The sequence below is a fragment of the Xiphophorus maculatus genome, chromosome 10, assembly GCF_002775205.1.
Source record: "Xiphophorus maculatus strain JP 163 A chromosome 10, X_maculatus-5.0-male, whole genome shotgun sequence".
Lineage (NCBI taxonomy): Eukaryota > Metazoa > Chordata > Actinopteri > Cyprinodontiformes > Poeciliidae > Xiphophorus > Xiphophorus maculatus.
In genome coordinates this window covers 16,588,472-16,604,736 of record NC_036452.1, presented here as the reverse complement: position 1 = coordinate 16,604,736, position 16,265 = coordinate 16,588,472, and the positions used below count along the sequence as shown (strand labels likewise).

At 39.6% G+C, this 16,265-nt stretch overlaps 2 protein-coding genes across 7 annotated transcripts; both read left to right on the top strand.

Annotated features, from left to right (window-relative positions):
• The first annotated feature begins 315 nt into the window (after nt 1–315).
• LOC102227348 (gastrula zinc finger protein XlCGF57.1-like) lies at nt 316–3,085 on the top strand. Of its 2 annotated transcripts, XM_023341086.1 has the most exons (3): nt 316–447; nt 527–626; nt 1,493–3,085. In XM_023341086.1, the coding sequence occupies exons 2-3, from the start codon at nt 563–565 to the stop codon at nt 3,061–3,063; spliced, it is 1,635 nt and encodes a 544-aa protein (XP_023196854.1). In that variant the 5' UTR covers nt 316–447; nt 527–562; the 3' UTR covers nt 3,064–3,085. The 2 variants fall into 2 exon arrangements, with proteins under 2 accessions (XP_023196854.1, XP_014326649.1); XM_014471163.2 differs by lacking the exon at nt 316–447 and having other exon boundaries at nt 467–626.
• Nucleotides 3,086–4,112: 1,027 nt separating this feature from the next.
• On the top strand, nt 4,113–15,065 carry LOC102227867 (zinc finger protein 501-like). 5 transcript variants are annotated; one of them, XM_023341084.1, is made up of 3 exons: nt 4,183–4,196; nt 5,884–5,969; nt 12,564–15,065. In XM_023341084.1, exons 2-3 carry the CDS (start codon nt 5,960–5,962, stop codon nt 13,988–13,990), a joined length of 1,437 nt encoding a protein of 478 aa, XP_023196852.1. In that variant the 5' UTR covers nt 4,183–4,196; nt 5,884–5,959; the 3' UTR covers nt 13,991–15,065. The 5 variants fall into 5 exon arrangements, with proteins under 5 accessions (XP_023196850.1, XP_023196852.1, XP_023196851.1 ...); XM_023341083.1 differs by having other exon boundaries at nt 12,561–15,065; XM_023341082.1 differs by lacking the exon at nt 12,564–15,065 and having other exon boundaries at nt 4,113–4,196; nt 5,884–7,487.
• Nucleotides 15,066–16,265: the final 1,200 nt, after the last annotated feature.

Sequence of the window (16,265 nt, the reverse complement as noted above, 5' to 3'; positions counted from 1 at the left end):
TTTTTCCAGAGCACATCATTATTATCCTCCAGAAAACAATGACGGCATCGGGTGCTGGTTACTGTTTGGTTAAAGAGGTCCAACACAATTCTCTGTAACCTTCTTATTTCTTGAGTGTACAATATATTTCCATTTACGACTGACACTGAATTTGAGGTTTTCCTGATCTGTAAGAAGTAATCATCACAAATACAAAAATAAAGGGGTGATATATTTCATTTTGTGTGGAAAGTTATTTCTGAAATAACTGATTAATATATTTAACTTCAACATATATTATTTTTATTCGATACCTATTAACCCCTCCATCCCTCCATTTTCAGTTTGATTTATTTCTTTTTTGAACATTTGAATGTTGTAGGAGCCAACTGGCTCCAGCAGATGGCAGCAGTGAGACAGATGGCTGCGTGTGTGGCTGTACAGATGCCTGACCAAAATCCATCCGAGGTCCATAACAATTTGAATCTGCCGGATTTCGTATGTGTGAGCTTTTCGATTTACAGTGTAACCTTATTTTCCTTTAAAGCCAGAACATTAGGAGCGCAAGAGGACCACGGTTACGATGGAAAGCTGCAGATTTGGAGAACAATCCAGCTTTGTTGATTCTGCGAAGGAAGAAAGTGAAGGTAAAACACTTAATCTGATAATTTTTGAAATAGTTATCATGAGAACCTGTGGAAAAATGAAGAGAAAGGGAAAGAACTGTAGACAGCTGAGTTCCTACTGTAGACATAAACGCATAGATGTCAACTGGGGCAGAACAGGTCTCGTTGCCCTGTGTGAGGTGCGCGCACTGCAGCCAGAGAGGCAGGTATCGAGCAGTCTTCGCTCCACCTCTGATCGATTTGTCTGTGTAGTCACGTCAAGGCTTACTTTAATTTTAATCTACTGCTCCTGGTCAAACCAAAAAAAAAAAAAGCTGATTCTGTGCGGATTTTTTTTCTTACACAGTTTTGTGTTTTTTAATTCGCAGAGAAAATCCATGTTTTTTTAAACTTAATGTGCCATGCTCACTAATAGGTTGACAGATATCAGCCAGCCACCATGCACTGTTTTCCCACTTGTGCTTCTTCAGGAGTTTTAATTGCTACCATAAAATGATGGAAGCTCACTGGACGCAAAGAATTAGGCTTCCTGAAAAGATCACAGTGTAAGCTTGTTATTCCATTAGACTGCATAGTATATGTATATATACTATGCAGTTATATGTCAGTAAAACCTGACATATAAAACTGCAGTATGGACTTTACATATATATTCTTTTACATATTTGTTGAAACTGTCAATAGGTTGTGACAATATATAGGGCCAACCCAAGCCTCTGGGGCTGGTTTTGGGGCCCTCTGTTTCTGCTAACAGTGTGGATTGCTGCTATCAACAGTCAGATCATTAGATCGTTCACACATTTATTGCATCTCTGACAGTGCTGTTTTCATTATATCCTTCATGCATGTATAATACAGGATGCATTTATTTCACGTGTTTCCTGCAGGAAATCAGCAACTGTGGGTGGTTAAAGAAGAGGTTCCTGATGTGAGCAGCTCCAGTTTGGACCAGCAGAACCTCACATGTTCTCAAGTGAAGAACGAGGAAGAGGAACAGTGGATCAGTCAGGAGGTAGAGCAGGTTACTGTGAAGAAAGAAGAAGAGGAACCTCAGTTGCCAGAAGTTCATCTCATCAAAAGTGAAGACAGCAGACAGACAGAAACTCCAACCAGCAGTTCAGCTGAACAGATGAAAACAGAATCTGATGGAGAGATCAGTGGAGGAACAGAACCCGACAGAGAGCCGGACCCAAGTACTAATTTACAGCCAAACATTGAAGAAAAGTATTCAGCTTCTTCTGAGACTGAAGTCAGTGATGAGGGTGAAGATGACAATATATCAGGTTCTGGATCTGAAAATGAAGACAGTGATGAAGATTGGAGGGAACCCAGAACATGTCAGTCTGGTGTAAACAGCAAAGTGGGATGTAAAGCTGCCAAGAAGGCCTTCAGCTGCCCTGACTGTGGTAAACAGTTTGTGAGGAAGCAGATGTTCCAGAAACATATGGCAGGTCATTCAGGAGAAAAGTCTTCCAGCTGTTCGGTTGAGAAGAAACATTCTAAAAGGAAGCGGAATGGGGATTCACAGACAAGACTCAAACCAGGAAGGAAATCCTTTTCTTGTGACAATTGTGGTAAAACCTTTAAAAAACTAGCTGCTCTTAAATGTCATATCAGAACTCATTGTGGTGCAAAATCAGTTGTTTGCAAAGATTGTGGTAAAATCTTTCACTCCCGGGATAATTTTAAATCTCACCGGAGACTGCACACTGGAGAAAAACCCTTTGCCTGTGATAAATGTGGCAAAAAATTTTGCCATAAGTATACCCTTAAAAATCACATGATGTGCCACACAGGAGGGAAACCATTTCAGTGTGAATTGTGTGATAAAAAGTTAGTCTCAAATGGAGGTCTGAAGACCCACATGACCATCCATAAAGGAGTAAAACCATTTGCGTGCAGCGACTGTGGCAGATGCTTCAGACTTAAGAGTGATCTAAAAGGCCACATGACAACCCACTTAGACGTAAAATCGTTCGGCTGTGGTTATTGTGGCGCTAGTTTTTCTCACAAAAGAAGCCTTCTCCAGCATGTTAGACTCCACACTGGGAAGGACCTATTGTCATGTGATAAATGTGATAAAAAGTTTGTCGGGAAGTATTACCTTCAAAGACATATGCGAGTTCATCTGAAACAGGAAAAACCGGTGACTGGAAGGGGGAACTTTTCTTGTGAGGAATGTGGGAAGAGGTTTCTCCAGGAGGCACATGTAAAAAGCCACGTGGTGATTCACACAGGAGAGAAACCATTTAGCTGTGCTTATTGTGGCGCCAAATTTACTCACAAAAGAAGTATGCTGCGGCATGTTAGATTCCACACTGGGGAGAATCTTCTGTCATGTGATAAATGTGATAAAAAGTTTGCCCGGAACTATTATCTTCTAAGACATATGCGGGTTCATGCGAAAGAGGAGAAAGTGGTGACTGGAAAGGGGAACTTTGCTTGTAAAGAATGGTGAAGAAGGCGGTATCCAAAAAAATTCAAAGGTTATTCACACGGGAGAGAAAACATTTATATGTGACCTTTGTCTGAAGAAGTTTGCACGAGTGGAAGGCCAGAGGATGAACAAAATTATTTCAGAGGCTCACGGTAGGGGTCCATATTTCTGCCCAAAACAGACAGTAGTAGACTTTAAGTTTAATTTGGTCTTGTGTGTATTCTTGCTATTTTTTAATAAATGCAGAAAGTGATCAATTTATTGTTTCTATAAAGTGTCTGAAGGACAAAATGTGACAAAAATGTGCATTAGAATTAAATAAACTCCCCAATTTTTAAAGTTTATTTTATGTCAAACATATTTTGTCTTGTTTATTTTTCTTGCGCTAAATGGAGGCCATTTTCCATAAAGCTTAATTATTTCTATGCTTGGACATAGCAGTCTGTGAATAACCAGCTTCTTCAGCAATGACGTTTTGAGGTTTATCCTCCTTGTGGACGGTTTCAGTGTCTGTTTTCTGAACGCCGGTCCAGTGTGCAGTCTTCCCCGTGAATGTGTAGTTCACTAATCCAGACTGAGAGACCACTTAGAGGCTCAAAAAACCTTAGTGGGTTTTATTTGGAGTTAATTCATGTGGGACACCAGAAATTTTAATATTGACTTACTTTGCAATTTTCAAATTTTCTGAAGCACTAAATGTGGGGTTTTCGTGATCTGTAAGCTCATCACAATTACAAGAAACAAATGGTTGAAATATTTGTCTCTCTGTAAGGACTCTATATAAGTGAGTTTCTCTTACTGAAATAACTGACTAAAACATTGAACTTTTTAAAGAAATTCCGCTTTTTTAGATGTTCCTGTACATCCGTGTTCAATCCAGCCTCGTCTGAATGTTGCATTAACCAACTGACTCCAGCAGATGGCAGCAGTGAGACACATGGCAGCTTGTGGTTGTCCAGACGCCTGACCTAAATCCATCTAGGGTCCATAACTATCTAAATCTACCGGAGTGTGAGCTTCTCGATTCACAGCGGAACCCTATTTTCCATTAAAGTCAGAACATCGGGGGCGTGTGTGGACCAAAATTACGATGGAAAGCTGCAGATCTGGAGAACAATCCAGCTTCGATGACTCTGTGAAGAAAAAGAGCGAAGGTAAATCACTTCATCTTGTCATTATGAAATAATTCTTATCATTAGAACCAGTGGAAGCATCAAGTTGCTCCTAATATGCACCGAGTTCCAACTATAGACATAAACGCCTAGATGTTATCAGAGCCTCGTTTCAGAAAGCGGGTTAGTGAAAACTGAGGAAAAACTAATGATGAGTTTGTTCATACTCGGTATTTGATTTGAGACAACCAGTAAGCCGTAAACCTGAGTCAATGTACTTATCCGAACGATTATTATTTCTTGGAAACGGGATGGTTTGAACAAACTATATCTTTCCCACTTTGTAGCTGAGATTTGGCACAAGAAAAGCGTGTTGTGGAGTGAAAAGTGGCTAATAACAAAAACAAATAATAACACCGGAAATCCATTTCTGTCTGCTTTATTCTGGCCAACTTTGGAGGGTTCATAGCCTCACATGTTCCCGTTTTACACTTAAACATTCAAATAAATCTCAGAGGGCGCGGCGTATTCATACTCAACCATGCCTATGTATAGTTCTCAAATAGTCCAGTCCGTTGTTTGGTTGACGCAGATCTTTTGGCTTGCGTTTAGGGGAGTTTCCAGGAATTGTCCAGCTGGAACATTTCAAGTTATCGCCACATCTCTCTGAATTCCTTCCTGATTTTCCACGTCAGAGAGACTCGGGAGATTTGACACAGTACATTTCTTTTTGATAAAAACATGCCTTTCTGCAAACAGCAGTAAGACATAAAACCAGATTTTCTGATCATTTATTCAGTACTTGAGTAGCCTTTTCACCAAAACCTTTTCTAAAAAGTTTCATTCTTGAATTATTTCTTGAAATGCTACTTTTTACTTTTGCTTGAGTAAAAGTATATTGAACTAGTGCTACTGTTACTTGGCTACTCTACCCACCTCTGTTACATCCTTTGGTGTTTATTTAATGCTGGGAATAAACCCAATCTTTCATTTCTGTGCTGAAGTTGTTCTTTTCTGGTGATTCATGCATGTCACTGTTTACATCCTTATTGTTTGTGCTATAATGTGCTATATGGCATAACATTCAATCTCAATATCTATTCTGATGGGTGGCCGTAACAATATAAGTTTATGATTTAAAGCTCACAATAGAAATGAAAATAATCACCTATTAATAGAGTGGAATGTATATATTTGTATGTGTTAAAACTTTTATTTTAGGTCATTTTTGAACCTGCATTTTTAAAGATCTCTTTCCTTGTACTCACAGCTTCTCCTTGCTCTGTTTTGATGTCAGCCATTATATCATCAACAAACCTCACGGCGTTTAGGCGATAGGCTACAAAGCTCTATTGAAGGCCATCGTTTCTATGTTCCCTACCATGTACCGTAGTGTATCCCTAGTAAACGCAAATTTTGTGCTAACGGTACAACAAAAAATAGTCCTTTGTGACAAAATTTTAAAAAAGCATTTTATACAAAAGTCAAAATGTGAACCAAGCAAATTAGAACCACAATATCTTAACTGTTGGAGACAAATATTGTTTTTTTTCCCCAAGTCATAGATCATTTTAGTGGCACTTATACTTCCTTTTATATTTTGGCATCTATTAATACAGCAATTATGAGTACACAATACATTTCAAATAAGTGTCTATTAGACAGTTCTATTCACAATAAACAGACTTTGGTGTAAGATTTAACCAACATGTCTATGTGTGTCCTGCAGAAGAGGAGCAATCTTGGGTGGTTAAAGAAGAAGTTCCTGATGTGAGCAGTTCCAGTTTGGACCAGCAGAACTTCACATGTTCCCAGGTGAGGAAGGAAGAGGAGGAACAGTGGATCAGTCAGGAGGTAGAGCAGCTTACGGTGAAGAAAGAAGAAGAAGAGAAACCTCAGTTGCCAGAAGTTCATCTCTTCAAAAGTGAAGACAGCAGAGAGACAGAAACTTCAACTAGCAGCTCAGCTGAACAGATGAAAACAGAATCTGATGGAGAGATCAGTGGAGGAACAGAACCCGACAGAGAGCCGGATCCAAATACTAATTTACAGCCAAATATTGAAGACAGGCATTCAGCCTCTTCTGAAACTGAAGTCAGTGATGAAGGTGAAGATGACAGTATATCAGGTTCTGGATCTGAAAATGAAGACAGTGATGAAGATTGGAGGGAACCCAGAACACGTCAGTCTGGTGTAAACAGCAAAGTGGGACGTAAAGCTGCCAAGAAAACCTTCAGCTGCCCTGACTGTGGTAAACAGTTTGTGAGGAAGCAGATGTTCCAGAAACATATGGCAGGTCATTCAGGAGAAAAGTCTTCCAGCTGTTCGGTTGAGAAGAAACGCTCTAGAGGGAAGCAAAACGGTGATGCACAGATGGGACTCGAACCAGGAAGGGAATCCTTTTCCTGTGATGATTGTGGTAAAACATTTCAGAAACCGTATAGTCTTAAAAGTCATATGAGAATCCATAGTGGTGAAAACTTAGTTGTTTGTAAAGATTGTGGTAAAAGCTTTACCTCTCAAGATCATTTTAAATCTCACCGGAGACTCCACACAGGAGAAAGACCCTTTGCCTGTGATAAATGTGGCAAAACATTTAGCCATAAGCATACCCTTAAAATTCACATGACAAGTCATACAGGAGCGAAACCATTTCAGTGTGAGCTATGTCATAGAAAGTTTACCTCAAATGGAGGTCTGAAGAACCACATGACAATCCATGTTGGAGAAAAACCATTTGCATGCAGCGACTGTGGCAGATGTTTCAGACTTAAGAGTGATCTAAAAGGCCACATGATAACCCACTTTGACGTAAAACCATTTGTCTGTGGGTACTGTGGTGCCAGTTTTACTCGGAAACAAAGTCTGGTTTGGCATGATAGACTTCACACTGGAGAGAAACTCCTGTCGTGTGATAAATGTGATAAAAAGTTTGCTCGGAAGTCTCACCTTCAAAGACATATGCTGGTCCATGCGGGAAAGAAGAGACCGGTTTCAAAAAAAACAATCAAAAACTTTTCTTGTAAGGAATGTGGAAAAAGATTTCTTGAAAATTATCAACTAAAACGACACATGGTTATTCACATCGGAGAGAAACCATTTAGCTGCAATCTTTGTTCAAAGAAGTTTGCACGAGCGGAAGGTGTAAAGATGCATAATAAAAGAATTCACTTTAAATAGAGATTTCACACTGAAAATAAGTTTGGAAACACTTACTATAAAACTTACCATTAAAAAAGTGATCAATTTATTGTTTCTGTAAAGTGTCCGAAGGACAAAATGTAACAAAAATATGTAATAGAATTAAATAAACTCCCCAATTTTTAAAGTTTATTTTATGTCAAACATATTTTGTCTTGTTTATTTTTCTTGCGCTAAATGGAGGCCATTTTCCATAAAGCTTAATTATTTCTATGCTTGGACATAGCACTCTGTGAATAACCAGCTTCTTCAGCAATGACGTTTTGAGGTTTATCCTCCTTGTGGACGGTTTCAGTGTCTGTTTTCTGAACGCCAGTCCAGTGTGCAGTCTTCCCCGTGAATGTGCAGTTCACTAATCCACACTGTGGATTGGTGAATCCACAGTCTGGATCAGAAAACCTTAGTGGGTATTTGGAGTTAATTCAGTAATTCATGTGAGACACCATGAACCTTTAAAATTGAACTACTTTGCAATTTTCTGAGACACTGAATTTTGGATTTTCATGATCTGTAAACTCATCACAATTACAAGAAATAAATGGTCTAAATATTTCACTCTGTGTAAGGAATTTAAAGTGTAAGGAATTTACACTTAATTTACACTTGACTCACTTATACTTGTGTCAAGGTGTAAATGAGTTACCCTTCCTGAAATAACTGACTATAACGTATTCAGCTTCCACTTTAAAAACATCTGAATGTTGTGCATATAGCTCCCATATTTATATTTATACACAATATCTATATCTCTTGCTATAACCCCTTATAGTCCATACATACATAGTCTTGTACATCTGTAAATAAATATTATATCTCGTAGAGCACTTCTGGATAGATGCAAACTACATCTCGTTGCTTGTACTCGTGACAGTGCAATGACAATAAAGTTGAATTCTATTCTATTCTATTAACCAACTGACTTCAGCAGATGGCAGCAGTGAGACACATGGTAGTGTGTGGTTGGGCAGATGCCTGACCAAAATCCATCTAAGGTCCATAACTATTTAAATCTACCGGAGTGTGAGCTTCTCGATTCACAGTGTAACCCTATTTTCCATTAAAGCCAGAACATTAGGGGCGTGTGTGGACCAAAATTACGATGGAAAGTTGCAGATCTGGAGAACAAGCCAGCTTCGTGTCATTTATGGTCACATGACCATAAATGACACGAGAGTTTTCTAAGCAACGTAGCACTGTGTTTAAGTTTAATCATGGTGTTTTTTGTTTTGGTTCAATAGCATAAATTCCCGGCATTTGGGGGTTGAATCTGTCCCACACAGACATCTTTTGCTCGCACAATTTGTGAAACATGCAGCAGAGCAGAAAAAACGCAATCTGCATCACCTTTACTGGCTTTTTAAAATGGACTCCTGCAGAGCGGCAAGACATAACAGTGTGCTTTAACATTAAATTCTGTCCTCCTATATGGAAAATCCAGATTTAAGCCGAGTTATATTGGTTCAAGGGGATAAATATGCCACTCACAATATGGCAAACGCACTGCCGTGTTGTTTTTAAGCAAACCTGTGCTCCGGCTGGGGGAGCTCTTTGGTTACTAGGGTTACACAGAATGAGGCGGCTGTGGAGATGCCTGCTCTAAAACCTCTGGGGGGGATGAGGAGGGCACAAAACGCCAACACAAAGAAAGAATCCGAGGCCCTGTCGGAGAATGTTTCCAGCTCCTGTAACAGCGCCATGGATCCAGCCGGGCAAAAATGTTAGTGTTCGGCCCGGTTCGTGTGAAACGAGCCTCCGGTTCGTTTTGCAGAAAACGGACACCATGAAGGAAGTGGATAGTGTCTATCAGAACACTGAAAGTCTGTCTTTGGAGGAGAAAGTGCAGATGAAACAGCTCGGTGTCCACCAGCCGCAGGATGTTGGTAGACCCCAAACAGCTGGTAAGAAGCAGCTCTGATTTCACCAGGAGGTTCTGCCGCTAGCTTGCTGTTGTTGAGTATGAATGCGTTAAAGTGGAGCTCCGAGCATTTTCATGAGAACCACTCGGCTCTGCTGGTGTTGACTGAAATGAACAAATGGAGCCATGAAGGCATGAAGGCATACACAGCGGTTTGAAACTAAACTCGTCTGTTATATTGACCAGGTTAACGAGGTTTTAAAATGTTAACTAGTTACGTCATAAACATTCAACAAATGACAATACATCTAGAGTTGACCGAACGCGTCGTCTAACAGTGCCATTTAATTAGAAACACTTGAAGCAAAATGTAGAAATAAAATGACAAATCAAAATCTATCCTAACTGATCGGACACTGATCACAAGTAGCAGCCAGGTGATGCTAATCAAATGCATTGATTAACTGATTATCAGGAGGTGTGTAGTGATGTTTTTAGACTGTCAATTCCACTTGAGTCATCTGAATATCTGATTAAAAATGAAACCAGATCTTAAAACTGAAATTATGTGGCAATTTGTTTACATTTAAACTTGTTGTGGACTAGCATTATAAATTGAGGCTTGATTTCAAAATCTTAAACTAATATTTTGTTGGACTGGCTTTAGCTTTGGTTACAGCAAATGCTGTGGCATTGTTTCCATACGCTTCTGCAAGCTGTCACAAGATTTACTTCCATCCAGTGCTGCATCAATTATTCAGAGATCTTGTAGAGAGTGACCACTGTGCAAATCCTTCTCCAGCACATCCCAAAGATTTTCAATGGGGTTAAGGTTCAGACTGTGTGGGGGCCGATCCATGTGTGAAAATATCGTCTCATGCTCTCTGAACTATTCTTTCGCAACTTTAGTGCAATACATTCTCTCTTTGTAATCTTGGAATATGGTGGTGCCACCCAGCAACCGCAAATCATCGCACTGACCCCGCAGGCTTGTACAGTAGGACACTGGGCATGATGGGAGCATGCTTCATCTGCCTGTCTTCTTAGCCTGATGCACCAATCACCCAGGAAGAGGGTAAATCTGAATTAATGAGACCACATGGCCTTTTTCCATTGCTCCAGAGTCCAATCTTTATTCTTCCTTCAGCCATTTTCTTAAGCCAGCCTCAATGATTTGTGGTTTTCTTATGACTACACAGCTGTTCAGTTCCAAACCCTTGAGTTGCCTTCACATTGTGCGTGTGGAAATACTCTTATTTTCATTACTACACATAGCCCTGAGTTTTTATTTATTTTTTATTTGGTCTCACCAAACGTTTCGGTGATCGCAATCATTCAGAATATATTTCAGACCACATTTCTTACTTGAAGACGATGTTCCCCACTGTCCTTACAGTTTTTAGTAATGTGTTGGACAGTTCTTAACTCAGTTTTTTTTACTTGTTTGCAGTCTCCTTATACCACCATAAAAACACAGGTCCAAACAAAACAGGCTTTGTTTGGATCTCTTTGTAGAAATGCTGTTGTTGCTGTTTTGTAATCTGGAAATGGTTTAGGTTTCTATCATTCTGCAGTGTAAAGCAGTAGGTCCTAATTGTTTGCTGAAGCTTGGCCCAAATCGGGTAGTCCAAGAGGACAGTGATCCCAAACACAGCTGAAAATCTGCAGCACAATGGCTACGAAGTCAAAATGTGAATCCATCTCGCATGAAACTGGGTCAAGGCAAAGCTCCAACAGAATGGCTGAAAATAAAAACAAAACTGAGTGTGGTGCAATAGCCCACTCAGACCTCAGCCTGATTGAAATGCCATGGTGGGACCAAAGTGAGCTGTGCAGAAACCAATGTCTGCAAACCTCAATAAACTAAAGGAGAATTAGGTCAAATTCCTCCTCAACGACGTGAGAGACAGAGAAAGTCCAATAGAAACCCGGAGTTGACCAAAACTATTACTGGTATGCACACTTGTGAATTTAGATGTAAATTCTTTTGCATCTGAGGAATTTAAGCAGTGAAAGAAAATCAAGGCTTCTGCTTAAAAGCATCTGACCGTAGAAAAACAAACAACAAAACCCCACATTTTTCTCCTGACATGGTGCCACATTTACAAGAAAAAAAAAACATTTGTGGGTTAAGCAGAGGTGAGCATGTGGGCTGCACACATGGAAACTTTTGATGGAGGCTGTGTAATGGTTTTGGGTTCTATCCCCCAGACCGAAAAAAACAAAAACAAAAAAAAAACAGGTCTCACCATTAACTAGCAAATTCAACTCATAAAGACCTCAAGATGAGATTCTGTGGACTAAACTGTGGAGTTTGGTTTTCAGTTTGGGAACTCTAGGACAAAATGTAGAACAGTTTAAAGGAAAAATAAGAAGCAGATAGTGTGTTAACTAGTGTTTAAGCAAACTGTAAGGTTTAGGAGGCTTGCAGTTGAAGTTAAATTGTTGCAGAGTTGTCCAAAGAAACAGAGAGCTTGTAACACGCAGCTTTTCATCTCGTGCAAGATGGACTGACTTCCAAAAGGGGGGCATGTTTATATTGCATAAAAATGCATACGTTTGTGGGTTTTCTTGCCTCCAATGTTAACATGTCAAAAGAGTCTGTTGTCGTAGTACCCAGTATTTCTCCACAACTTCAACTGTCTGACTGTGGTTGACTTTGACATGAGGCTTTTTTTGCCGATAAGCTGTGTGTGGTTTTCTCTAAACATCTTTTTGCAGAGGATATTGTTTAGGAAGTCCTGTGGTTTATCCAGGTCCAACTTTGCAAATGTAAGTCATGTGGACATTTTGTTGTGGAGAGAAGAGGCATACAGAACAGAACATTATAGAATGGTACCTTTAGCTATAAAATAAAAATATAAATTAGTCAAAGGGAAAAGAAAAGATGCAGAACATCCACTCCTGTGTGTGGCGCTGCAGTAGCTTTTAATGTTACTAAATGACTTATTTATTACTAAGGCTTTTTAATATTAATGCTACAATCCCCAGAATGTTCTGTGTGTGCCACAGAGGCGACTTTAATTTGACATTTAATTTTACAACGTGTTGAGCTTTACTTCTTTTACATTCACTGTTTAAGCAATAATTTATGAAGAGGTTTATCTTTGTACATGAAGAGAAGGAAAGACGGCCTCAATTTTATTATTTTCTTTTAATTTAATGTCAAGGCCGGCACATAGCTTTGTCCAAGCTTTTAATTTTTGTGCTGTGTTCCTGAACAATCCTTTGAAAGCGATCCCTGGAGTAAAAACTTCTTTCATTAGCTGAGCAATGTCACTGAGCCGTAGCACTTTTGACTCACATTTCTGCAAGTGTATTTATTAAACTGCATTTCTCTGTGTTTACAGCAGATGTTCGGCCCTTGGAGGTGATGAAAGAGAAGGTTCCCTGGAGCCCCAGTACGGATCAGCAGAATCCAGAACCCGTTCACGTAAAAGAGGAAGAGGAAGAACTCTGGATCAGTAAAGAGGGGGGGTATGATTATGGGTTGGACGAAAACGAATACAGCCGACTCCCATTAACTGTTATTGTGAAGACTGAAGATGAGGAAGAGGAACCTCAGACTTCACAGCTTCATCAAAGCCAAACTGACTCCAGAGAGGTGGAGCGTCCAACCAGCAGCTTTAAATGGATCAAAAAGGAAACTGATGGAGAGGACTGGGGACGGCTGGAACTGGTTAAGAAACCACGTGCTCCAAGACCAAAGAGTGGCGCGGAGGGTTTAGACACCCCTGAGACTGAATTCAGTGAAGAAGACGATTGGCAGGAACCTCTGTCAGAGACTGACTCCGGCTGTAAGGGAAGCAGAGAAACAGAGTCAGGAATAGGCAGCGGTAATGGATGCAGCACTGTTAAAAAGCCGTTCAGCTGCCCAGAGTGTGGTAAACAGTTTCTGTACAGGCAGTCTCTGAAGAGACACATGAGACGCAACATAGAAAAAAGCTCCAACTGTTCGGTTAATCTGAAATGTTCCGAAGTGAAGCAAAATGCAGATTCAAAGACCAAAGTCCACACGGGGAAGAAAAACTTCAGCTGCGATATGTGCGGAAAAACTTTCAGAGACCATTTCAGCCTGAAATCTCACATGAGAGTCCACTCTGAGGAAAAGCCCTTTGGCTGCGAAATTTGTGCCAAGTGCTTCAAGCATGAGCACAACCTAAAGATACATATGAGAATCCACACCGGAGAGATGCCGTTCAGCTGCGAAGTTTGCGGTAAAAGATTTAAGCATCAGCACAATCTGAAGACACACATGAGAATCCACACCGGGGAGAAGCCTTTTGTGTGCGACATCTGTGGTAAAAGAGCGAGACACCAGAACAACCTGAAGACGCACATGATAGTCCACAGAGGGGAACGGCCCTTCGGTTGTGATCTCTGCGGTAAAAAGTTCAACCGTAAAACAAGTCTTAGGGCGCACATGACGGTTCACACGGGCGAAAAACCGTTTGCTTGCGATATCTGCGGTAAAAGCTACAAGCGCAAAACGCACCTTCGGACTCACATGACCGTCCACAACGAAGAAAAGCCTTTTGGCTGCGACGTCTGCGGTAAGCGATTCAATCGTAAAACGCATCTCGGGACGCACATGGCGGTCCACACCGGCGAGAAGCCTTACAGCTGTGACTTCTGCGGTAAAAGGTTCACCCGGAAAACGCACCTAGATTCCCACATTACGGTTCACACAGGAGAAAAACCTTTTGGCTGTGCTGTGTGTGGGCAGGAATTCTCCCAGCAGGGAAGTTTAAACAGACACATGACATTACACTTGGGATAAAAGCACATTTAGAGAAAAAACCTGGAGGTAAAACCTAAAGCCAATTTCTTCACCTTCATGACAGAGGTGGCTTATCTTATTGTATGCCTTTTTTTTTTTTTTTTTTGGAGATTTTGACTTTAATTACTACAAGTATGAGCGTTATAACTCTAACTGTGCAAGAGGATGGAGCAATTGAGCTAGGATGCATTTTTTTCTTTACATTTACCCTTGGTTGGTGCTGTTCAGAAACACTAAGTAAATCATGCTCATTGTTAATCTTGCTCCTGTTTCAGGCAATTTTTTTTATTTTATTTTATTTTTGTACTATTTTGTAACTCATCTTTGGTAGCGTGAATGAGTTGGAGTATAAAAATAATTGTCAGCTATCAATATGAAATGAACACTTTGAGGTATTTGGTTCTGAAAGCTCTTTAATCGTGTCAATGAAGCAATACTTTGCTAAATGACCACCAGCACGCCTACTTGATAAATCAAATTAGAAATTAAAACCAACATTTTTGGTTAAAGAACATGCATTTAGCATTTAAAGACTCTAAGACTGTAAGACTGAAAATAAGTTGGAGTAAGGAGACATATTTTTTTAAGTTTTGGTGGATTTAAGTTTCTGACTAATAAGTTTATGCACTAGTATAGTTCAGCAGATCATGACCAACTGATTATCCAGTTGTAAAAATGACTGTGCCTAACAGTCACTTGTATGCATTTGTATTCATGAGTTATTATTTTCACATACCTTTTAAATATAAAACAGAGAAGCAGAATATGACCAAGGGTGTTTATGAAAAAATGTCAGTATATGGATGTCTAAAGCATATAAATAAGTTGTATTTGATTTAAATAAACTTTGTTTTTCTTAAAAAGTTTTTTTTTAATATACTCTTTGAATGAAATAATTGTGCTTTCTGTATAATGGTAGAATAGATGTAACTTTGGTACAATCATGGGTAAAGTTTTTAACTGTGAAACATTTTATTAGCTTTGCAGTTTCAGATTTTGTGCTAACAATTCATATTGCTTTGAGCTTATTGTGCAGAGTGATCAGATGCAGATTAAGTCTACTTTATTTGTAAAGGTTTACTGTAAAAAAAAAAAAAATTTTGCGCACCACAAGCAGTTAACATTTCCGTCAATTCTATTATCAGCATCAGGTGAAGATATAAAATAGCCCAGATGAAATCATAACTAATCTAATAATCAGGTTTCACTCAGATTGTCGTTTAATGTTAGTAATAGTTGCCTCCAATGAAAAAAGGTGTTTTGCATCAAAACAGGCCCACATGAAGGTAACTGCTGTTGTAATATTGCAGCTGAAAGAGCAGTTTACTGGTTTATCAAGACGTTCAAGCTGGGAGGTTCTGCTGGAAAGAAGATGGGAAGTTTTCAAATTCACAATGAGTTCTTTTAATTTTGCCTTGTTTTTTCCAGACAGAACCAGTGTAACGGGATCAGGCTTGTTGTATACATGAACCTTTTCAACTCTCATCTTTCTATGGGCTGAGATTAGTGCTTTGTGATGACCACTCCAAAACATTGACTATGTTGTCCTTGATCCACTTTCTAACTAATTTGGTGGTGTTATTAGGGGCACTGTCTATTGGAAGAGCCATTTGTATCCAAGCTGTAACTTACTGCCTCTTGTGATGTTGCTTTTATATTTCCATATCATCTACTTTCTTGCTCCATAATGTTATTTCCTCATGATGCAGGCTTTTTAAGTGTACCAGAGCCTCCTGCAGCAAAACACCCGCACATGATGTTGCCACCCCCTTACTTCACAGTTGAAATTGTGCTCTCAGATTTATGAGCTTCTGCCTTCTTTATCCAAATGTAATAATGGTCATTATGACCAAACACTTCCATGAAGTCTTTTGTCCCTGAATTTGGTGAGTGAACTCCAGCCTGGCTTTTAATGTTGCTTTTAGAGTAATGGCCTCTTGCTTTGGTCTCTGAGCCTATATAAGAAGAAATGAAATAATTTCACTGTGGATAATGACAGCGTCTAACCAGCTTCACAGTGACACCGGCTAATCTCTGGGACCCAAAATTGACCTTCCTGAACAGCTTATGTTTAATTCGAAACCATTCATATGGCACCTCCAGACTTTTAAAGGCCATAGTTCTCTTCCTGCCATTTTGACTGATTTGATATTTACGTGACATAAAATAAGGAATGTGTTTGAGGTGTTGCCTCAACATGCATCCACAAGTATTGTTTAATAGTCAATTGAGTCACTATCTTTAAATTCATATATTTAAAGATATGCGTTTTAAA

What these genes read in the sequence shown, in the direction of transcription:
- LOC102227867 (XM_005805390.3), top strand. Translation starts at nt 9,025, where the DNA reads ATGTTTCCAGCTCCTGTAACAGCGCCATGGATCCAGCCGGGCAAAAAT. An exon ending in TGGTAGACCCCAAACAGCTG is followed by an intron (nt 9,254 to 12,560) that starts GTAAGAAGCAGC and finishes CTGTGTTTACAG; the next exon opens with CAGATGTTCGGCCCTTGGAG.
- LOC102227348 (XM_023341086.1), top strand. Translation starts at nt 563, where the DNA reads ATGGAAAGCTGCAGATTTGGAGAACAATCCAGCTTTGTTGATTCTGCG. An exon ending in TGCGAAGGAAGAAAGTGAAG is followed by an intron (nt 627 to 1,492) that starts GTAAAACACTTA and finishes TGTTTCCTGCAG; the next exon opens with GAAATCAGCAACTGTGGGTG.